The sequence below is a fragment of the Atheta coriaria genome, unplaced genomic scaffold, assembly GCF_025399875.1.
Source record: "Atheta coriaria isolate IRGN ID8LTWV9N9 unplaced genomic scaffold, Caltech_Dcor_3.1 hic_scaffold_4_pilon, whole genome shotgun sequence".
In the NCBI taxonomy this organism is placed as follows: Eukaryota; Metazoa; Arthropoda; class Insecta; order Coleoptera; family Staphylinidae; genus Dalotia; species Dalotia coriaria.
Window position 1 is genome coordinate 4,106,109 of NW_027045446.1, and position 24,321 is coordinate 4,130,429.

At 40.2% G+C, this 24,321-nt stretch overlaps 1 protein-coding gene across 1 annotated transcript; it reads right to left on the reverse strand.

The window, feature by feature from the left end:
• Nucleotides 1–1,220: 1,220 nt before the first annotated feature.
• On the reverse strand, nucleotides 1,221–22,224 carry LOC135790541 (uncharacterized). Its single transcript, XM_065300778.1, has 20 exons — nucleotides 21,972–22,224; nucleotides 12,476–14,016; nucleotides 12,351–12,409; nucleotides 11,581–11,783; nucleotides 9,520–9,574; nucleotides 8,825–9,384; nucleotides 8,401–8,755; nucleotides 7,609–7,788; nucleotides 7,189–7,554; nucleotides 7,020–7,133; nucleotides 6,760–6,970; nucleotides 6,507–6,702; nucleotides 5,598–5,808; nucleotides 4,315–4,725; nucleotides 3,520–4,211; nucleotides 3,307–3,457; nucleotides 3,038–3,256; nucleotides 2,292–2,791; nucleotides 2,072–2,225; nucleotides 1,221–2,001 (listed from the first exon to the last, which is right to left on the reverse strand). The coding sequence occupies exons 2-20, from the start codon at nucleotides 13,998–14,000 to the stop codon at nucleotides 1,819–1,821; spliced, it is 6,345 nt and encodes a 2,114-aa protein (XP_065156850.1). The 5' UTR covers nucleotides 14,001–14,016; nucleotides 21,972–22,224; the 3' UTR covers nucleotides 1,221–1,818.
• Nucleotides 22,225–24,321: the final 2,097 nt, after the last annotated feature.

Below are 24,321 nucleotides of genomic sequence, written 5' to 3' on the forward strand. Positions count from 1 at the left end.
TGCGCGCCATGTTTTTATTTTCTTTGAAAATTTTTTAAAGAGAGTTTTGGGGTACTTCTAAAAGGGTTGGAAGATTGATAAGGTATGCATCATGTAGAGAAACTTTCGGGCTTTAATAAGGCGGTAACAAACTTCAAAAATGTCAATTCGTTCACGAGATACAGGGAGTTTTCTACACCATATTTACATACTTGATGAAAAATGCTACTTTTAAGAAGTGTTAGGGGGTTGCAAATATATCCATAGTGTAGGGGAAGTTCTAGAGATACTGGGTGTTATTTCTGAAAAAGCAACGTGACGAAACCAGTGATTGAACCAAAGGCCTTTAGATCTTCAGTTTAACGCTCTCCCAACTGAGCTATTTTCGCTTATTGACAAAGGATTGTTACAATTATTATACTACATAAATCATTGGTTTCATACAAATAAGAAATTATTTTGGTGTGATGCAGGATGGCAGAATGATACAGCATGCTTTTAAATGCTAACTTTAGAAAGTTATTTTTGGGCACTCTCCACCTAGGAGAGAGTCTCTTGATGAACAATTGGAGGCTGAAAAACTGCAAGAACGTTAAGTTTTTTGATTAATAATAGTACATTTTAAGGCATTTTCTAAGGGTTCAGGATTATTGAAAAATAATTATAGTGTAGAGAACCCTTTAAGCTATAATATGGCAATAAAAAACTCAAATTAAGTAAATTAGTTAATTGATCTATATGCAGCGTAACAGAATTTTTATAGTTTCTGTCATTCAGTACATTCACTCACACATCACAGCCATGAACGATTCAATAAACAAAGAGTCGAATTCAAATTATACTTTTAAGGTCATTCCGAGATGTCGCTAAGATGTCCTTTTCGACTAAAAATCTTCTCGCGTTTTTATCATATCGTTGTTGTAAAGTATTGTAAACATACACATTGGTTATCGCAGCAGCGTATTTTATCACTTTACATTGACTTTATCTTGTTCTACGCTTGAAATATATTCATAAAGGTAAAGAATATTTAATTAAATCATCTAGTTTTATGTTGCAATTAAAATGCAAATAATATAATATTATGGTATCCTTGGTAAAAATTTTAAATTTGAGCGAAAACTGGTATTGACGATGCATCTGCACACTTGGCGCTTGGACTGGGAAATAGGCGGGTGCTGGTGGTTGCTGATTTTAGTTGCATTAACCTCATCACTGTAATAATAAAAGAAGACTCTTGCTCAATATATAACAGAAATGTATTTAGCAAGTTTTTTGTTTGTTTTCTTTGTTTTCAAGTTTATATCACAAGAAAATTGTGACGGATGAATGTTTCACTCGTTTCCCCTTAACGTTACACTACAAATGACAATGTTAACATGTTAACAAATACGAAAGGCCAAGATTCGGCTTTCTTTGCTGAATCTTGTCTCACTCACGCATCTAAACTAGTAATAATATTAATAATAATAATAATTGATTGACTCGTTAGTCTCGTCTTATTTGGTATACAATACGTTTGTTTGGTTGAATAATGTTTTGATTCGAAATATGATTTGATCGTGGTTTCATATTGGACTCCATGGTTTTAATTGCTAGAATTGATTAAAAGTTAATTTAAAGGTAATGATGGCATAATAAGTGTTTTGCTATAAATACAAGGCAAATTCGTTTTTAAAATTCCTTAATCAATAGTTAACTAGTTATATGTGTATCTTTGTTATTCTCCTTGTGTGAGTTTAGGTAATTAGTAATTTTTGCTTGTTTTAGATTTGTTTAGATTTAGTAAACTAGTAATACTTTTGCGTGTAGTGACGATTTTTATACAGTGTTACAAGACTAGGCCGATAGTGGTTGCACATGTTTCGTTTTCTCCGAGACGACTTGGTGCTTGTTCGAGGGGAGCACCGGAGACGGTGAGAAGTTGCTCGATGTGGTCGAGTTCGTTTGGCGGTTGGGAGAGTTCGAATTGCGACGTTTGCTCAGCTGCTTCCAGAAACGACGATCTAATTGACGTTCTTGCTGCGGAATAGGAATCGCAATCAATATACATGAATATTGATTCCGTTTGTGTTTATTCTTTTAATATCACCTTGATACGTTGTTGAAGTTCAGGATTCTCCGAATAAGAAGTGGGGACATCGTCCGAGTCATCCCCCTCGCGACTGAAGACCTTGATGAGATGTTTTCCTCCTGGGAAGGTTTCGTAGATCTTACGCTCTCTTCGCACGTTGAAGAATTCCAAGCTTAAGTTAAAATTTGAAAAGTAAATTTTTTTGTTTTTTTTTTTTTAATTTTTTTGAGTGACTTACAATTTAACCCCTTTGGTAGGAGGAATCCGTTCAATATTTAGATACTTCATGCTGGGCCGATTGCGGAAACGCGTGAAGAACCCCACGCTGTCGTCCGCCGCCTCGATAATCTTCTGATAACTGTCCGAGCGTTTGATGGATATCGGCGTGAGTGGCGCGTCCGTTGCCGCTACCACCGCCGCCGGTTCCATTACCGGACTGGTAACACCGCTGTTGGTAACTACCGGCAAGTTGTTGTCGCAGCCTTGGTTGCTCGAGCTGCATTGCAAGCGGCGCACCGCCGCCAACGTGCTCGCCGCCTTCGCGATAGAAGTGCGCGCACTCGCTGGCGGTATCGTAGCAGTCGATCGAAGCGATGCTATCCCCAGCCGCGTACCGGATCCGCTTGAACTTCTCGGCACGCCGCCGCTTGCCGCCCGCACGCTTGTAGTCGAAGACGGCGGCAACGGTGTCGCGGCAGCAGACCAACATTCGTCAGCAGCACCGCCAGTTCCGCTGCCCTGCCCACAATGCAATCGACTTTTTATACGTCGAGCGACCGCACTACCGCAACTAGCAATAACAACAACCCTCTATCTTGGCTCTATCTAATGCGCAATAGCTGCTAAATAATTACGCCGACCTTGCGCCATAATCAATAATCTATCGATTACAACAAAAATAAACTCGTAACTAAACAAATATTAGGTATAACTAACATCGATCGTTCCGGTTGCTTGCGTGCGGCCTCTTCAAGAGTCATTTACCTGCTCGGGAGAAACGGATGGTTCCGTAGGTGTGGGTGAAGAAGACGCAGATGACTCCGAAGTTGTATAGGTATCCGAGAACTCTTCCTCCATTAAAGGTTCCAGAGTCCTCCTTGGGAGCAAACCTCGAATATTTGAACTGGTCACAGGTGGGGTCATCAGGAGTTCATCCATCATCAACTCAGTATCTTCATTTGAAGATAAAGACCCTCCATTTGGCTAAAAACATCAAAATTACTTTTTTCTTCCTTTAATTATAAAAAACTCACGGATTGATGGTCATAATCTTGTGGGGAACTTAAGGGATCATCCAATTCCCCACCACTTGTAGGGGTACCCCATATTTCTTCTCCACTTGTTCCCCCACTTGTTTCTTCTTCTTGGATATCTTCGCCGTTTATCATGTCATGTTTAAGATATCTATTCAAAGCCATTAATTAAAAAAATAAATTTTGGGAGTAATTATTAAGATTGGGTCTTACTCTGGAAGCTTTTCAAGGAAGGCCATCTTTGCAGCAACAAAACTCCCCGCCCGTGCAGTCCAGGTCATCAGAGTGTTATTAAAACCTTCATTATCAATCCCTGTCAAATCAGTGGTCTTGATATCATTTTCCTCAGAATTCTCTGAATTCAAATCGTAAGCTTCTTCTTCACTGCCTACCCTTTCAAGGCTGGAGACCGTACCAAACCTTCTCAAGGTTAAATTTGAACTGTGTAAAGAATGATAAGGTTGCTCATCAGCCTCGTTCACTGGAGAATCATCAGGGGAGTTATCATAGCTCTTGTTGAGTGGTAATTCAAAGGTTTTAACATCAGGTGCTGAACAATTGCAGTTACAGTCTCGAGGTTCACTTTGTCGTTCCGCGTATTGGGCTTGATCAGTAGATGTTGGCGTTGGCGTTGGAGGTAGCACGGCAATTTTGGGCAATGGCATCGCAAACGGGTCTAACTTAACTAAACAAGCTGCCGGGTTGACGGCACTAAGACCCATCAACATCAATGGACGCCAGTCGTCATCATCATCTTCCTCCTGCTTGGCTTGCGGAGCAATCCCCGATCGAGGTTTGTAGCCATTTGCCATGGGCACGCGTGTCTCCTGGCTGTAGCAAGTTCGATGACAGTTTTTACACACTGATACGGTTTCTGGTATAGCTGCGCTCGAGCGTACTGTAACCTATATACAAGCAATTTACGCTAGCATAACCTAACTAAGTGGCGAGCGCTAAGTCAAACATAACCTAGTTTAAGCTCAACCTAGCTATATAGAAACTACAAACCTGACTCTCTGTAGTGTTTGTACTTCTGGAAGGACTTTGATCATCATCAGCTATGAGATCCTCACATCTACTTTCCGTTCTTCTCATGTGCATTGTCGTAGTCGGTCCGGGATCAATGAGTTTCAACTCTTCGGATCGTTTCCGGATTTGATCCTCTGTCCACGTCTCGATGTCATCTTCATCGTCAAAGTCATCGTAGTTGTCTGTATCATCTGGATCTTTCAATGTGTTATTGTTGGTTGAGTCGCCATTGAATTGACCCTTCATCCATTGCTCCAGATGAATGGCGTTGCTTTTACTGGAGCTGGAGGATTTCTCTAACTGCTTGCACTTGTGTTCGATGAGTTCATCGAGACGTTTGCGTGTCTCGCTCTCGCTGTGATTTATGTTATTGTTGTTCAAAGTGCGGCCCTAAAATGTCCAAGCCACGCGATTAGATTGCTTTGTTATTGGATAGCGCTGACAATGCCGATGCAAACGTGAGGGATATGTGTAGTTGAATAACAACACGCATTAACTACTAATAATAAATTTATTTAAAACGTAATTTTACAGATTTTCGTTTAGGGTGTGTAACAATCATTTAAATGCTATGCTTCCTGTCTGTCTTTAGTTATTGGAATGAATAGTATCGAGAAGAGATCCGAAGAGAAGTTGTGTAATTGATAAATCGCTAGAATGAATATGAATGAGGCAGTTTTTTGATGTTCTTTGTGTTGTTGTTTCTTTTTTTAAGTCGTTTTTAAATTTATAAAAAGCGAAGCACACTTAGTTTTTTGTTTTCCTGTTTTTCTTACACCAATTAATTCGATTGTCATTGAAATTCTTAAATGTTTAATTTGGCCGCGATATTCGTTCGTGATTGGTTGTTGTTTATTGGCAAAAAAGAGTTAGTAATTCTCGAAATACTCGTTCAGATTGAATTCGTACTCGAAGGTGACGATGTCCCACGGTTCTTGCTCGTCGAACTCGCGATACCTGGCGACGTCGAGCATATCGTCGGTGTTTGCATCGGCATTGTCGGCATGTGAGCAACCGGCGGCATTGGCGGCGCGCGCCGGCGAGCTACACGCGGAATTAAAATGCGAGGTGAACGCCTGCGACAGCCTGCCCGAGCTGCAGCTGGGGCTGATGTTTGCCGAGGGCGTGTCGGGCGTGAGGAAGTGCGCCAACGGAGCGTGCCGCCCGCAGCCGCCGTCCGCATGCAGTTCGCACACGTCGTCCAGTGGCGGCGGCGGCGGAGGGCGGCGCGCGGGCGACTCGCCGACGCTAGCTGCACGCACCTGATGATGCGGATGGCCGAGCGGCCCCGACGACGGCTGCTGGCGTGACAGCGTCGACGGCTGCAGTGGCGCGTGGTGCAGGTGGTGGCGCGATAGCGAGTCGGCCGACTGCAGAGTTACCACCGACGCGGTGATCGGCTGGCAGCATTCGGGCGACTCCAACGGGCTACTGTACGCGCTGCCGTCTCCGGCGCTAGCGCCTATGTGGAAGCTACACGTGGGGGGCAAGGGAAGCCAACCATTAGCACACCTACCACTTTTTTACAACTACGCTTAACTACACAATTTGGTAGATATTAGCATTAAAAAAAATTGAGAAAAAAATAAATTTATCTCTCAATTTTTTGTATCCACCAAATTCTATTCTAAATACTAGCACATTTATCCTATTCTTTCTGCAAAAATAGATCTAGTAAGAGAAAGTATGGAGAAATCTTTGGAAATAAAAAATAAAACTAATTCGAAACTAATTTATTATCTGACTAGAGATCATCTAATGTATATCCAACGATGTCTATTTAATATCAACAATAATAACATCAATTCAACAACGATAGAAACACATCGTGGAGTACGAGTAGTCTTCAGCTAGATAAACGTGTTCGACTGGAAGTAAATCGGCTGCTCTTCATGCGAATCTAAACTGTAGCTATCAACTGCTCTGGAACTGTGTGTTACTTGAGATACTTGGATTACTTGGAAGCTTTCAGCTGCGTATTTAGTTGTATACCTGCCAGTGCCAATCGACATTTTCCCTTTCGTCGCTTCAAATTCATATCACCGAATAAATATCATAAAATGGGGACTTTTGCTAAGCAAAAACATTCTGATTGTACCGTTTTTGCTTAACAGAAAATCAATAAACAAAATAATAACATTTAAATGTTAGTAAATAGAAAGATTACTTACATCTGTCGTTGTAATAAGTTTTGCCAAACTGCCTTGAGCTCTACGGTGGGTGTTCGCAGGATGATGCAGCGTTTGTTTGGGTTTTTACGAGGTGTTCGACTTAGGTCGGGCCCACAGTGCACTGTGGGGCTGCTTGCCGCCGTGTTGCGATTGCCTGGTGAAGCTCCAGGTTCCACAATGATGCGAAATTCGTTTTCTGAAGACAAAAAAACAAATTTTTAAAGCATAAGTTTGGTTATGTTCAAGTGATTACCTTTCTTCCGAACATTAAAATACATATCGGAAATATGTGCTAGAGGCAGTGGTTCTTCCAAAATGAATAACACGCGATCCCGTGACACTTTCGCGAAAAGCAGGATGTCACTAAACAACAGGGCCCAATACTGTCTGACGGTCCTACCCTCGACTCGAGATAAGTCTCCACCGAAAATCCATTGTCTTCCGGGTTTACTTAACACAAACGGCTGCAAAATCATATTATAGAAAGAGTTTTAGAGTTTTAAAATAATTTACCTTGCATTTCGTAAAAACTAATCTTGTTTCCAAATCCTGCACGGACAACAATGGCCGACCTTCACCCACGGGTTCCATCAGACCCGCTTGTGATGTCATTTCCCTGTAATTCACCTGTAAATAATAATTTTTACTTTTTTGATTTCCCACTTAATTTTTGAGTGTTTACTTGTAACTCATGTACGATATGATTAACCATATTGTACTCATCGGATTGGTTAGCCTTGGTATTGGCATGGATGACATTGAATAGTTTCAGAATCTCCCTGTAGTGCTCCAGCGGCTTATGAATGAATGCGGTGAGATCCGGCCGACGGCGTGGTATCGCCGGAGTGGTGATAAAACGAGAAAACTCGGGGTTTTTCATTAAATTCGCCAACACGCAATCAGCCTTCTTGATACCAGAGCAATATCTCTTGTACGCCGTTGCAATCTCATTCAGTTTACTGGCGTAGATCTTTATCAGACTCCCTGTATGGTAATCACCATCGACTTGTATCAGATGATCAATTATTTCTTCAGATATTCTCAATAACTGCAATATTTTATTGTTTTGATGAGAATATTATGGATATTTGTATGAAATTACCTCGTCACAGTTTTGAAAAAGTGTCCGATGCTCCTGTTGAGCAATGAGGTCTTTTCTTTCTAGAAGAGATTGAACGTAGCGTGTGCTGGCAAACTGCATGGAGGTGGAATATTGCTGCTCCCTGGCGATGAGCTGATACATCGCTTTCCGTCGCGCCTCCTCCGCGCTAGTCGTCGGTCGCTAAATCAAACACCCACACGTGGCAAACGTGTCCCTTAAGTTCAACTCTTCAATGTCAAGGAGGAATAATGGACGAAATGAAAGTGTGTGTGGCGTATTTTATGAAAAACAAATTTATTTCCTAATAAATAAAAAGTATAAATAATAGTAATAATAATAGTCAAAAAGAAGTCAATGGCGCTCAACAAATTTAACAAAGAGTTAAGCTGCTCAAAAAATGAGCGACTCAACGACAAAAGTAAAGTATGCAAAATCAAATAAAAAATTATAAGAATATACTAACAAAAACACAATAATTCGTTGACGATGCCGTTGGCGTGGAATGTGAGAATAAATAAAAACGGAATGTAGTGTTTTCTTTGTTCGAATAAATAACTTAAGTAAATTATTATCTAATAATGCCCTACGATAACCGTCTCTTAGACAACTAAATAACTAAACTTAGACATGTAATCAAAACAAGATTAAGCACTAAATAACTGGCCAATAGTTTGTGACACACTGTCCTGCCTCAAAAAAAAAATACTTCAGCGTGTTGTGGTGCAGTTGGGTGTCAAAATAATAACATGAGGATGTAGCGGGAAGCGGTTAAACGATAATGCCGCTACCAACCTCCGAGCTGAAAGTGACTTGTGGAAGGTGTAGTTTCTTGCGGCTGTACTCGACGCTTGCCGTGTTGGTCGAGCAGACGGTGGAGGGCCTACGTGGTGCCGTGTGCGGTACCGAAGTAGCCGCCACTGAGGTCATTGATGAGGCCATCATGGGTAGGCCGGTGGTGCTGCCCAGCGCCAGAGCAGTGGTGCTACCCAGGGGCAAGACTGAGGAGGTGCTCACGCTGTCGGTTCGTTCTAATCGTTCAATTTGGGCTATTGTTCGGGTTAAAGTGGGTTTCTCTACGTGTGGAAGAGAACCATTTCGGTTTCCATCACGGCGGAATGTTTCTAGCGTAAGTGTATTACCCTGGGACCTAAAATAAACAAAAAATAATGATTTTCTGACCTGGATCATTGATATCCGGTTTAATCTCAATGCTTACCTAATAATATCCAAAATTTCAATCTCGGGCATCATGACAACATTATGCTTGTCAACAAAAATTAAATAATCCCCCGGTTGAATACCGGCTTTATCCGCGGGTAGATTCCTTTCCACTCTTTCTATCCGCGGAGGATGTGTCCACACGACGCTGAACCCAAACCCGCTCTTCGGCGCGCGACGCAACACTCTTGTCATGGTAAACGGAGTTCTTCCGGTGGTTTTATTCCCGGAAGCTTTACGCTGCGCCAAAGCCGGTGCTGCCTCGGGGCCCTCCATCGGGTCCAACTCAAGGTAGCGCAAGAATAGGTTCTCATCTGCTACCCTTTGTTGTTCACTAAGAGCGGCTTTATTCTTTTTTTGGTCGGTGCCGCTGTCGACGACGCCATGCTCCCCGGCAATCAGCTCATCGATGCTCGTATGCAGTGAGTCAGACATCTTCTCCGTTGGTGGGTGTACCGTTGGGCTCAAGGACAAATGGTTGTTATTGTTGTTGAAGTTGATGTTAGGCGTACACGCGTCCGACCATTGCGGTAATAATCTATACGTTCCTTTGATATTCTACACAAGAAGAAATCCAAGTAAATAAAAGACAAGTATTAAATGGGCTTTACGCATTTGCTAGGTTTCATGATTTCTAATATCATATGTAATTGAATGTTATTGGAAGCGTTGAAGTGAAATAATCCAATTTACCTTTGTAAGGGCATCTTTTATTGCAAACGACACGCATCCCAGAAATTCACTGCGTCTGCAAACAAGCAAAAAATTAATCTCAATCAAAAAGGTCAACATCCAATCAAATTTTCAAAACATTAGACTAGTTTTATAGTTGCCAATTTGCAACAAACATTAAACACTCTCCCGGAGTCGTAAATTTACTCGTACACAGTTCGTGGAAGGCAAGTTGATTGAATACGGATATGAATTTTGAAGGACCCGGCGCACGGTAGACTTTTAGGTCGATTGGTTGCTAATAAAAATTGCAATAGTTGGCCGAGCGGCGGCGGCGGCAGTGGCGGCGTAGCACACGAATACAAGCGGACGCGGAAAATCCGGGTCAGTAGTAGCGCACAAATTCACCACCCCCTTCTCTTCGACGCAGCGGTGAACATGAGTGTTGACTCACTAACCCTCAATACAAACCGCCAACCACCGACGCTCGCGAATCTTCTTAATCCATATTTTTTAGAAGGACTTTAACAGCAAATCGTCTTTTCTATCAATTGTAATTAAAAACTATCTTTCATCTCCTTTTTTATCTAAATAATTTAATTGTTTAATTAATATTTAACTCACCGCTAGGTAATAAATGCGTAATTATTGTTTAGCAAAATCGATGTTGCGTAATCGACGTAGCACAGTTCGATTGGTCGACAAAAAAGTTAATATCCTTAATAATCCCGTTGTTGAGGGGGGCGAACCTTGAAGACTGAGTTTCACTTATGTAACGCGTAGTGACTTCCTGTCGGTTTATGTTTGCGTACGTAATATTTTGCTTCTTTGCTTGTTATAAGTTTGTACTTTGTTTACAAGTTTTCGGTAATTATTCGCTCGTATTCGCGTGATTGTTAATTTATTTAATGTTTTGCGTGTTGGTTTGCACGCGTCCGTTCGCCTTGAACTTTGGCGACGCAACAAAAGTCGCTAGTAGTAATGCAACAGAAAACGGACACCAAAATAGCTACCACCAGCCGATGAAGACGGCGGCGGTGGATTTTGTCACCACGAGCCACACGTTTATCGCGAATGAGACGCGCGGCACGGCGACGGCAACGTCATTATCTGCGCGCGAGTGTCATTGATTGCCGCTGCTGTTGTGTCGGGCCGCAAGGCCGCCTCTCGTCGTCGCCGCTACTGATGACGGGGGCAGCCAGAGCGCCGCTCGGGGGTGGCGCGCGCGCGCGCTACACAAAACAACGATCGCGAGCGTGTGTGCGCACGGGCCGGCCGGAGCTGCGATCGCGGACCGCCGCCGCCGCTGCCGCCACATTCATTCGCGATCGATTGCCATAGGAAGCATGCGTACGGGGCCAACTCGTTGCTTCCCATAAAAGTTATTCTAAAATTCTAATCTACATCTTTAAAAAACTCATTCGGACGCATCAAAAGTTTTATCTCATAAGAATAATATTGATTTCCGGTTTGATTCCACAAACTTCTAAAATGTTTTTATTAAAATCCAGTTGGGAATTAGTTTCTGCTGAATATAATTGATTTTACTGCGGTAGTTTTAGAAATTTCTGTTTGTAGAAAGTTTTTATTCAATTTAGACAAATAAACTCCCCGAAATAACAAATTTTTGGCTGTAGATATTTTTACTCCTGCTAGGAATATTTCTATTTGATGGGGCAATTGACGTTGGCATTCTAACGTCTGCGATCGTTTCCAGTTTTGATGAATGCCAACTTTGCTCGTAAAACTTACACAGTTCGCGCAATAATTTCAACTTGAGCCAGGGTGAAAATTCCAAGGAGGCCGAACATAAACATCGTTTGCGTACTTTCGTGTTTTCGCAATAGAATTCCTAAGCACACCAAAAATAGAACCGCAGAAGCCAGTTGCACAACTCCAACTCCAACCCGAGGAATTATTTAACAATTTACCAGCGCGGTCATGTCTTACATTTTCAATGCGAGCACATACGAGTACATTATACTTTAAATGCAACTATTTTTTAAAGTTGGCATTAAACATTCACAACCCACTTGCAGAAGCAGCAGGTTTTAAAAGTAGAATTTAGTGGTATGTATTTACCTTGTAGTGCGATCCCGATGCCAGGCTTCGACGTAGAGCATCGCAGGGTCCGGATGGTGTTGCAAGGGCACGCGGAACGTGTGCCCAAAGAGCGGTGCCGTAGATTCCGGTTGTACGGCGGTCCGTTGCAACGAAACTCCGCGCTTGCTGCCGTCGGCGCCGGGCTTCTTCCTGCCGTCCGAGCACCTCTCGTCCAATGCCACCTGGAAAGCCGGAGCATCATCGATTCGTGAGCGTTTGCGTTTTGAATGAGTTATTCATCATATTCATATGCAAATGTGCGATTGCTCCGAGAGAGATCAAAGAGATAAAAGTGGTTTTGCGACCCTCTTGCTACCGCGTCTCGATTTAATTGAATTATAATGCTTCACAAACTCCGAAATTCTTGTCTTGAAATTCGAAAAATTTCGGAAAAAAGTCGAGGAACTCAAGCGCAAAGAAAGTAATCGAAATAAATCTTCTAGGGGGTGAGTTTTGGAAATGTAATGTGTTTGAATTTTTATGTGTGGTTGGTTTGCACATGTGCTAAGCGCGCGTTTCCTCAATTCCTTCTTCCATCAAGGAATTGAGTACCTGTTAACCGGATAATCATTATAATCGAATCGAAAACAGATGGTAACGAGGCGTTAAACCGCCTTCGAATTCAAAAGTCTTGGGGAATTATTAAGAAACGCGTTGGAAAACGCATTGATTATGAATTATGAACTCGGATGCAATCTGGTGCATTTGTAGGTCAAAATAGAATAACCAAATGAACATAATTAACCTACCTTTATATAAGCGTTTACAGCCTGCCCATTCTGGCGCCTTAGGTCTGCACATCTAAAAACTATTCAACAAAAAATTCAAAAATTAATATTTTTCAAAATGAATAAAAAGCATTGTGTATAGGTACCTGAAACACAGAGTTCATTCTCAGTAGGCTTGTATTGCACGTCCAAATCAATGGTGCCTCGGTATTCCTGTAATTCCTTCGTAACTGTGATAGATCTGTTGATTCCTGGACTAGTGACCACATAAGTAGCATTTTCTTCTTCGATCTCGATGCCTTCCGTACCCTCCGAGTCAAATGAATGATCATTGACTGATTCTGACTCCTTCTCATCATTGTTCAACTTTTTTGTTTTCTTCTGCCTGATACATTTCTGCCTCTTCAATTGAGGTTCTTCAATTTTTAAATCAAATTGATTACTTGGACGTTTTCTGGAGGATACATCAACGCAGCGTTCATTGAAGGTACCTTCAAGATTAATCATTGTTTTCTCTTCAAATTCTTCTGTTGTTTTTGTAGTTTTTCTTGAAGATATACTGTAGGTATCATTTGAAATTTCCGTTGTGGAACTTCTGAAGCCTGAGTCTGTTGAGGTTGTAATAACACTACTCCCTGAGATCCGCGAGGTACCTGATGTGTTACTACTACGACATTGTTGCTCATTGATGAAATTCTCTTCCTTGGTGCGATTGCACTCGTTCTCTTCTTCCTCACCATTATCAGGTAGGTCTCCCTGTGAAGATTCAGACCCTGAGGGATCTGAAGATGATGAATCTAATATGGCGTCTACTATTTTATCCAGCGAAAGATCATTGATGAAACTGGAATCATTGGCGTTGGTGTTGCGGGTTGGAAAGCGCCTGGAATCGATGAAGCGTTTGACTAGACTTGGCGTTTCCACAATATGACTTGGAACCATCGGTTTGGGCCGGTATCCTGGTAACCTCAACTTTAACTCTTCCGGAGAAGTTATCAACGATATCCTTTGCAGAAAATCATTAACATGATCAATTTTTGGCTGGCATAGGCTGGTATTGCAAACGGCTGGAGTTGGAGAGTAATCCAACGCAAATGTTGGTAAAGTAGGTGCGTAGCGTTTGCTGACGGGAGTTTTCGAATACTGGCACCCGCAGTCAGTCAATCCAACCGTAATGGGATCTTTATTTGCTGCTGGGTGATAGGAACCTTCAATATGCGAATCTACAGCCTCAAACGGTTTGAAATAATTGGTATTATCCAGGTTTAAAAGAAAGTCTTCCGAAATATGCGCCTTTTCCAGGCAGGGTTTCTTTTTCTTTGGTGAATATAGGGATTTTTTGCAGTCAGAGCGTCGGCGGGCGGAACGAGATGCGTCCTTGGGTGTGAGGTTGCTCACGTCCCGGAAGGCATCTGCCTGGAAGGCCTCGTCCTTGATCGGAGTAGATGTAAAGCGATTTTCTTTGTCAAGGTCCAGACATAGGGAATTGCGGCGGCGGTTGCCACCTGTAGAAGAACGTCGCCGGCCGGTGGACGATCGCCGGCGTTTAGATTTCTGCGCGCTGCCGACGGACGCCGCGGAGGCGGCGTTAGTACACCCGCCCATCGACGAGCGGCGCGCTGTGTCTAAATGTGGAAACGCGTCGCGTTTCGCCACGGTCCACTTCAACATTGTTATTGTAAAATATCTGCAAAACAAAAAATACAAACATATTGAATGACAATCGACAGAAAATGCCGTTAATAAACTAATTTATTTAAATTTAATACGACATGTGTTTGTGTGGTCTTTACACACATGTTACGCTTTTATTCGACTTGAAATGGAAGAAGACGAACACGGAGAAACACAATTTTCTTGCTTTCGTAATCAACTTGGGGGAGTGTGTAACGTCCCACAAACTCAAGTGATTTACGAGCAATTTAGAAGATGTAAACTTGTTATCAACCCATCGCGTCTAATTTCTGCAACTTAATAAATTGGTCAGCGTTGCAAATTTTCGTAATTAATCAAAGCATATTTAGAAAATTCTAAATTCTAAAACTTTCTTCATTTATAAATTGTGCTTTGTTTTGTGTTGGTACAAAGTAACAAAGATGCCAGACACCCACCACCTGATATTATTAGATATTAGTGCGCTATTACGAACACCTGCACCACTTCCGCTTCCGATTTTGATCTCACTCACTCTCGCAGCGCCCAAAACCCTAATATAAAATAAATAAACTAAACTGTAGCGGAGTAGTGGAGTGCTGCTAATGTTGTGTTAGGCATCACCATTAAATACGACTTAGAACGTTGGTTGTTGGCTGGAAGACGAAATCAATAAATAACTACAAATTGTGGCACGCTTGACAACTCCACGGGTCATAAATAATGTGACGCAATGAAGATTTAAGCATTAAAAAACGTAAAAAGCAAAAAAAAAAACTATGAATGCATGTTGATTTATTGTTGTAAATTTTGGAGATTGTCATGTGGGACAATGAATTGAAGAAAAATTGGAAATAAATTCGGAATTTTACAAATTTTTGGCATAGGGGTGTTTTTTTCGCCAGGCAGCTGTTTTTTAACGTGTCTCTTAAAAAAAACTAAAAATAAAGAGTTTTGCGTGTGAATTTAGCTAAAAACACTTTAATTTTTGGTACAATTCCTTGCATAATACACTCATTAGGTTAGGTAGAATCAGTGTCGATGGTACCCTTCACTTTCTGCAGTTCCCACATCCATACAGTTTTCGCTTTCTATCAGACCGCGCATTCCGTTCTGGTTTCGTGAGCATTAAGAAAACAAAAACATTTCGGTCCCGTTTCGAGACACGATCGACATGCTCGGAAGGCACCCCTCGTGCCAAGTTAATTCACTTTCCTTCCTTTTCAATCGCTGCGTTTTGTGTCCCGTTACTGGAACACGCTCGGTCTGCTTTTCTGACCTGGCGTTCCAGATCCACAGAAAAAAAAAATGCAACCCCGACAACCACGACACCCTTTTCTTACGCCCCTGTTTCAAAGAAATGCTAATGCTTTAACGGCCCGTTTGGGAATGTTGTAAGCATGTGGGACTCAAGCAGGAGTTAAACTGATGGTGAGTGAAAATCATGCGAAACAAGTTTTTCTCGGCGTGTCTTGTTGCTTGATTTTTCCTATCGGGATCTAGTTTGGCTGACTACGTGACTGTCGCTGACCCTAAATTCGAGTCGAGCATCAAGCCCAACAATAAAACTAATTTTAACGACTTTTAGCTTCGACAAACTTTCAAGTCGTTCGTATTAAATTCAAGTTTTCTGGCCATGAGTCATCCTTTAATGTTCATTAGACTTAAATTGTACTTTCTATCTATTCAAAAAAAGCTTTAAAAACGAAATGAAATTCACCAACGGTAAGACTTTTTTGGTTTATTTTTCGCCGGTTGAAAATGCAAATTTGCCTAATCTCCGCGCCGGCAAAGAAATCGATCCCACCCGTCTTGAAACCGTCCACGTGCCCATTGAAATTCAAACATTCCTCTCTTCTGCGTACATCTTCGGCGTCCACTTGGTAGTTTTTCTGTTTGCGTTTTTGATATTCGCTTATTTGGTCAGCGTGCATCTTCCATCATCTCCCTCATCATTCACGGATCGGTCACCTACCGCTACCTTCGGGCTACGGGGTGGTTTTTGTCGAAACATCTGCTTCCGTGAGGAGGAAGACGAGAGCCGCGTGTGCAAAAGAAATACGAAACGAAATCGAAAGCGAAATCCCGCGCACGCAGTATATTCAAACCGCTTCCACCTGGCGACGAGAGGAAAACATATCCCGTCTTAAAGCTTAAATTCCATCTCAACTCCTTACGATTCTGAAGAAATTCAATGCGATTCGAGCGCCAAAAATCGCGTCCCAGCTTTTTAACACCCGTATTACAATGCATGATCTAATTTTCAATAGTCTACCCTTAATCCATGCAGGTAATAGCGTATGTGTGATGTAGGTCAAGAAAAGGTAACGCGCAGACCCGAAATTTACCTCTTTTCACAACACAATATATTGTGTGATATTCTCACAACGTTGGTTATGTTAACCCAACGACTCACTGACATTGTGCTCTTGATATTACCTACCTTTCATGAACTTGCAATATTTGACTATTCATCTGCAGTGTAGCGCATGAATTGATAAAATGTAAAATGTGAAAAGGTAACGAAAACTCAACATGCTTTTCCCATCAGGGATGTGCAATAGAAACGGATGACCTAGTTATATGATTCTTTAAAAATAGAAAATGCTTTAAAGAGATGCTGATCAATTCACAAAAAAAATATTTAAAAATATCAAAGTAGTGAATCATTAATCATATCAACGATCGCAACCAATTGAAACGCAATGCAAACTTTATTAAACCCTCTTGAACACCTTGCAATTCAAATTTCAAGCACGAGTATTAAATGTCGTGACTATTGACTCGTGTGCAAACACGATTTTCATCGAAATAACCATGACGCTGCGAAATTCACCCCTTCATTCTTTACGCACCCAGCTTCCAAAGTTCTAATCTCAGATTCGCATTTTACACTCGACGCTGAATGGATACGGGCGTTTTAATGATGTTTTAAAAAAGTGCGGATAGAAAAGTTAATTCAGCGATGATTAATTGATTAATATGTGAAGCAGGTTTTTTTTAACAAGTCATAAAGTTGCAATTTGTTATCATCATTTTATGTAATGATTAGAGCTATTTTTTGCTTTTGTTAAAAAAGTTTATTGTTTGTGAAATGATTGATTCTTTTGCTTTGTAATACGAACATTGTTGTAGGTGAAAATGGTGGATTGAAAAGATTTAGGTATAGCTCGATTAGTGAGTAAGTAAGTAATAAATTGAGAAGTTGTGCGTGTTAGCAAAAAATTATTAAACAGCATAATAATCGGTTTTTTATATTTATTACCAAAGTAAATTTAATTTGATTCAACATAAATTATTTTTCCGAATTAAAATTTTAAACCAACAGTTTACCTAGCATTTAAGAGCCAATTAATTTCATTACCATCGTAAATTAATTAATCGAATATAAAATTTTTAGATGTTTAATTACTGGATCTTAATTTGCATTAACAGTCTACGTTTTTTTTCCTTGGCTCCGGTGCACTATGCATAATTCCCTACTAATGAATCGGCGGTGTTTGCATTGTGGACGCGAGAAAGTCATTGCCGAAGCATTGCGTAGCTGTAAAGCCCTCCACGACACAATCGTGCATCGTCACCGCGCAATTAAGCGCAGTCTTGCGTGTTTTATGGCTGTTTTAATGCCGAATTTACATATTTTCATGCATACAAATGCCTGAAAACGCTAAAAGCAGAAAAAAACGCAAGAAATGCAAAGAATGTCAATCTAATTGTATACATTACTATTGTGGATAAATTGGAATTTTTTTATAGAGCATTTACCCTGGAGCAAAACCAGTATTTATGCATTTTATGCTCATAATTTCATTAGTCTGATAATTGTGAGTTATTATCGTATTGCAGGTTGGCGTTGTGATATTAAATGCGATTAAAAAGTACAAAATACCCTACAGTTCTAATTATAAAGCAAAATAATCAGATTAATGCACATACAAGCGAGGGCAAAAAATATCTAAAATCAAATCATTTCGAAAAACGTTATTTTAACCACCACGAGGGTGAAAACCTCGTAAAAGACTATAAAAATCAAATAGCACGTACTATACCCAGTATTTTACAGTTATGACCAGTTATCTGTTTATCAGGTGACGTTGATGAATACGTGCGAGCGTAATAACCCCGTCAAATTTCGATTGTATCATTATACGATTTGTACCGTTACCGCCGCAAATAGAATGCAAAGGGGGTGTTAATGTAAAGCGACCATTTGATTTTTCGAAATGTACACGTGTGCGTTGTTAATTGGAAACAAAAAAATTTACACTGATACAAAATGGTACAAAATAAATCAATTTTTTTGAAAGTTTTTTTTTTGTGAATATAAAAACGAATGTTTGGTTTTGATTGACCTGAAAGTGCGTTTTAAGTATGGCACTTATCGGTTCACCCCAAATGGCAAACACCAACCCCAATGACTAAATTCACGCCCGACTAAGCAGACTTTATTTCGTCGCCAGAGTGTTTACGCAACGTAACAAATTAGATCAAACGTTCAATCGTGTCATTGTAATATTCCGTCGACACCTTTTTTGCTGCGCTCTTAACGCACGCGAAACGAGCAAACAAACGCGCTTTGAATAAATTAACAGCATAATACAAAACAGTCATTTTAATCCGCTCGACTTAGCCCTCAGCGTAATGTTTCCGCACTAATAAGCCTTTTATTGATACGCAGATCATTCCACCCTCTAACTAAACGTCACAGATTAGCTCCTAAATGGTTCCTAACAACAATAAAAAAAGAAACATTGCTGTAAGCGGTGTGTGTTTCTTGGTTTAATTTCGCGTTTAGTTATATTCAGTGTATCCGTTTCATGCGAGAATGCAAATACAAAGTGGAAGTGCACCCGTCGCGCACGTCAATCATTTGCAGCGTGAGCACTCACTCGTGTCGAGGCGCAAAAGTCGAGCTTTCTTGTCCGTCGGACGTTCGCGTGACATATGGTCCGAACCCCATGACCGTTTTTTGCCCCCGCGGACGCGAGCCAACGATTTAAAATACTCTACAACGTTTTGTACCAATTCACACTAAACATCATCATATAATCAAAAAACTGCTTCAAAAAAATAAACAAACAAAAATTTATTACTTTCTTTGGTGAATACGTAATCCATGTTATTTTTTATAAATATAAAAATATTTATATTTATACATAAACTGTTTATGAAGATGCCCTCTGGGCGAAACATGTCAAACTCAACAAAAACCTGTAAATCCAAAAAATCACGTTGTAATTTTAATCAATAAATATTTTTATATTTATAAAAAAAAAAAACAAAAATTTATTTCTCATGAAATTAAATTTGTGCGAATGTTTTAATTCAATAAGAAAATTTGCATCCAAATGTTAAATATTCAAATGAGTATACGTTGGCCGGTGGCTACTTGGCTAGTTGTAAGCAAGGTGATCGTTTATCTGCAACCCCGAACGGTTGCAAGCCAACCAAACGTAACGCAACAATAATTCACTGCATAAATTAATAGTCAAATGAGTTTATCCGTATTTTCATGTAGAGTAATTCCGCGTAATGTACAGCAATGCACCGCGGACACGTCGAAACTGTTAACGAACATTTTAATCGCTCTCATATGGCGCCGCTAATTAACATCAACACTATCATGCAAAAAATAGATGAATATTAATGAAACGCCACTTGAAGCGACACTTGAGATGATTGTGATGATAGCGGCCGTGGACAATATGCTGGTGTTGTATGCAAATGTAGCGATTCATCAAAGCGTTCAAACTTCCTTGATGAAATGATAAATGATGCAGACTTATTTACATATTTCATAACGCACGAAATTAATAACCAAGCGATTAAAGTAACGTCAAAACCAAATGTTTCTTTTCTGTGCTGTTGGAGTTGTTAATGGTAATTTTGGCGCGCAAAACAATAAACTTTGTTTTCTTATTGGAATTCTACAAGTCTGGGTCGGGTTGGTGGATGACCGAACGTGGTTTTAGACTGACTTCAGAGAAGTAAGCGACCAGTCGTCCTTCGCATTCGCCAACGCACAAAAAAGTAAAAAATATTTTTTTGTCTTTTCAAGGTTAAAGATAAAACTGAAACATTTATTGCCATTTTAATCATTTAATTTTATCATGCAATGTTCTGTGTTTCCGTTCTCATGATTTTTTCAGGATATCTTTTGATTTTTTGTGGTTTGTGGTTTTACACTCGTTACCCAAACGCGCTCAACTTCGAGCGTGATTCTTTTATTCGGAAATCATTGAGACGTAAAAATTAATTGAGTGGAAACAAGCAGAGGACGCAATAAAATATATTAAAATTTTCCATTTACGAAATATGTACGTTTATTCCTTAGATAATAACCTGAGAAAATATAATATAAGTGCCTAATCGTTTTTTTTTCTGTGACAATAAAAATGTACTTATCAAAATGAGGAGAACTATAATTAGGTTGTGATTATCGTATTTCTCATTGTGTTTATCAACGCCATGTGCGTGTGCTCCACGCACTTCCTCATCTAGGCGTCTCGCATCCGCATCACTGCTAATGAATGGTCAATTCCTGGTCTGAATGAATGACCCATATCATTTCGGGTTATTACTCCACGCCGGGCTAATATGCGTGCATCGAGCGTGCCTCATATTCTTAGTGAATAGTTATGAGAACCAATGTGTGTGAGAACCGTGCCTTTCTGTTAATAATTTCCACCCCGAGTTCCTAAATGGGACCGTTTCAAGCTCGGCTGCGCCGCGTAAACCGACAAAACAAACACGTGAAAAAAAGCCATCGTAAAATTATTAAATATTTAATTTGCGGCGGGGAATTTTAATAAAGTCATATTAAAGATTTATGATTTTGGCAATAACGTTAAAAATTTGTATATAGATTAAAAGCGCAAATTTTTTACCTTTGTTTTTTGAAGGTAGAAAATAAATTATTTTTTTTAAGAAGGGTGCGTGTTGCTTGAGTACACCTTCAATGCCCTTAACTGATTTTATCGCAAACTACACCGTCCACCTCAAAATACTCAAAAATATATCTAGACTAGAAAGGAAGTATGTGAAACTAAACGTATGTGAGTCTAAACGTATGATTTTCGTAACTTGAAGGGTAGAAAAGTGTCACGCAAGAAAAACGTCGCGTTCGGTGTCTTTAATTAGTCACAGATCACAAATAATCTAAGAAAATTTACTTTTACACCCAAAAAAAATTCTCACAGTTATAAAATAGACTCTTTCAAATGTTTCTTCTTTTGGGTCGACCATTTGTCATTCACCTCACACTGAACGTGGAGAACCTTTTTCTTGTCAACAAAAAAAATCGCTTAGAGTCGAGATTTCGTCTTTTTTACCTATTTCAGATTGAATAACCCATTGGAAATGGCCGAATAAAGGATTCGAGGTAGAATATTTCGCAGCAAAAGAAAACTGACACAGGGGATGAGAAAATAAAAGCGTTGCTCCTTTTACAAACACCTATTGAATTATTTCTCTTTAATACGCGCCACCATCATAATCATAACATTCATAACGATAGCAGTGGATATTTTTGTTACATTCGCTATAATGTAAATTCTATTCTTTACGTACACCCTACGCTGCGTCCTGATTTACTATGGCATTACTCTAGGTACCCACATGTTTTAGTAAAATATGCATTTGAATAGGCGCGCATCTCAGGAGTACTTTCTGCGGTTCTACGCGCATTTCTATTTATTCTACGCACGCATAGAAAACTAACAAAATGTGCTAGTAGGAAAAGTAGTGCGCGTGAAAGGAAATGCAAGATTTATTGTTATCAGGAGAGGGCGCAAGGCAGCCATATGTGTATAGAATTAACATTAAAATCAAAGCGGCGATTGTCATTGTAATCGAGACGCAACAAATTGAAAAAAAAGGGTTACAGTTGATGAATGCCGTAAAACCGTAATCGCATTAACGACTGTTCGCATTATTAAATTTTTCTTAAGATTGTAGTTAAAAAAAATTTGAAAAAAAAAAACAACTTACTTTTTGCTGGTTTCAGCTGAATGCAACTCCAAAAATTGGAATTTTGAACAGGGTCAAGACGTCTGCACGTTTTCCATCACTAATAACTAGTGTCCACAAAATAGTCACAATATCCGTTCGCACTGTTCACAGTTTCAATCAACTTTGACTAGATTATACTAGAAACTCGCGTTGAAGCTCGCGAAGTTGGAGGTAGAACTGGCGCTTAAAATAGATGATAGACGAGCACGCACACACCTTGTTGCTGAGGCAACCGGCCACTACCGACTGATTCGACATAGCCAACGATTGCCACCAACCTACCTTACCACTCTTGGCGCTATTGAGGTGAGCGATAGCGATGGGTACCATCTCTGTCCCACCTTCATTCTGGGCAACCCTCTCACTCATATGCTTGGTATTCGTGTGTGTGTCAAGGTGTGCTGTGGCTGCCGGGTTTACCTGCGGCTCCGGGGGGCTCCGGGTGCGACGTACGCGCGCGGTCACGACGTCTGGAGCGAGCGCGACCCCTCCGGGTGTGTGCCCTTCGCATTTGGACAGGCAGCAAGCAAAAAATACCCACACACACACGCAGAATGTATAAAGGTGTATCCACGGACCTTTTCTTGGCGGTGATCTATCAATACACGTAAGACCCCGACTCAGGAAGGAAGCGAGACAGATCACGATGCGTAAATTTATGAAACGGCCGCGACGCGCGCTCGACATTATGCACGAAAGGGGCATAAATCTGCTGCCATTCGGCATAATAGGTGGGTTGTTTGTAGGTTGGTCTGTACTTTTATTTCGGAGATTCGCTAAGGAAGGCATACAAACAGGAATCAAGACGGAAGAGAATTTCAACTCGAATCTGGATCGCAAACAAATGATCTAATTCAGATATCATGACACCTTTTTGTGGAATTATGAGCGTTTTTTTTATTTTGAGAAAAACAAGTTTTATTTTTGCGGCGATAAATTTGCTTTGCGGATGTTATCTGAATGGGCCCAAAGATCCAAAGTCAATTTTACGGATGTTATCTGTGGAATAGATGAAAGCTTTTGGAAAACATCCATATTTCCTCTTTTTTGCCATATTTGCCATTTGTCAGATTTTATGTGACAAGTTTTTGGAATTTTGCGCGTTTGTTAAAATAATATGCATCACACAGCTTGCATTTTTGTAGAAAATGATAAAGAAATTACTCACTGATAAGTTTGTTTTGATATTTTACTTCGTATTAAATTACTCATTGTATGCTTTCTGCATATTCAGCAAAAAAATCATCAAGTTTCAACGTAATCAGTTTAATAACTCCACATAAACTTTTAAAAAAATATTTTTTTAAATTTTTGCAAAATTGCATATTATAAAACCTATTACCCAACATTGGCACTTGGGTAACGCACCCATCAATCATTGTATTCCAAAAGTTATGAAGTACCTACCGTCCCACGTTCGACACATCCAACAAAAAGGGTTAAGACGATTCTCCCCATGGGACTTTAAGTTACTTCATTCATACAATCGGCAGCTCACAGTAGCCGCTTTGCATGGATTACACATTATCATAATCATTTTGCAATTGTTAAATTTTTTCTTAATCTTAATCGTAATCTTGCAGATTAACCCGTTTAGTTAATCAAAATCTTATACTAGTACCGCACGCATGTAAGTACATACAGCTAAAGACGTTATCGATAAGCTTTTTCCATCTGGCGGACGCGTCTGTGACACGCTGCAGCGTGCGTCAAACAGGTGTACAAACTGAGAATGCAGAATGTAAATGTACAGCGTAAAACGGCTTACGTCTTACAAATATAATCTTTTCGCAGATGGTGATTGTGTAGGAGTCGAGAAATGAGATTGTACGCGACTTGTTTTTGTAGAGCCAACATTTTTACAGACTTACCGTTTTCTATCGAATTTCTTTTTGCAGTTGTTAGCTACTTTTTCGGCTAGCAAACAGATTAACTTTGTTTCCATGAACGAACAGGTGTACAAACTGCCTGGGGGCTTATCACTGCTTATCGTAATCATGTAATCACATTCCGGAGCGCAAAAATCACATTATTATGTTTAAAAACATAAAAATTGAACTTCTGAGGGTTTAAATATGAGTAAACGATGTTTTGTTTGATTAATAATAAAATAAATATAATGGGATTCTATTATCACGTGCGAAAGTCATTCGAATGTAGTTTGTATCAACGCTGCAACGTGCACGTCATAAAAGTGACTTTTATTAGCATTGATATTTACATAGCAGCGGGTTTCTATTCTTCCGGTGTGCTAAACACCGACGTGAAACCGTGAATGAGCTCGTATCAGCATTTTATGACAAGCACGACCACCGCAAACACCGCACGA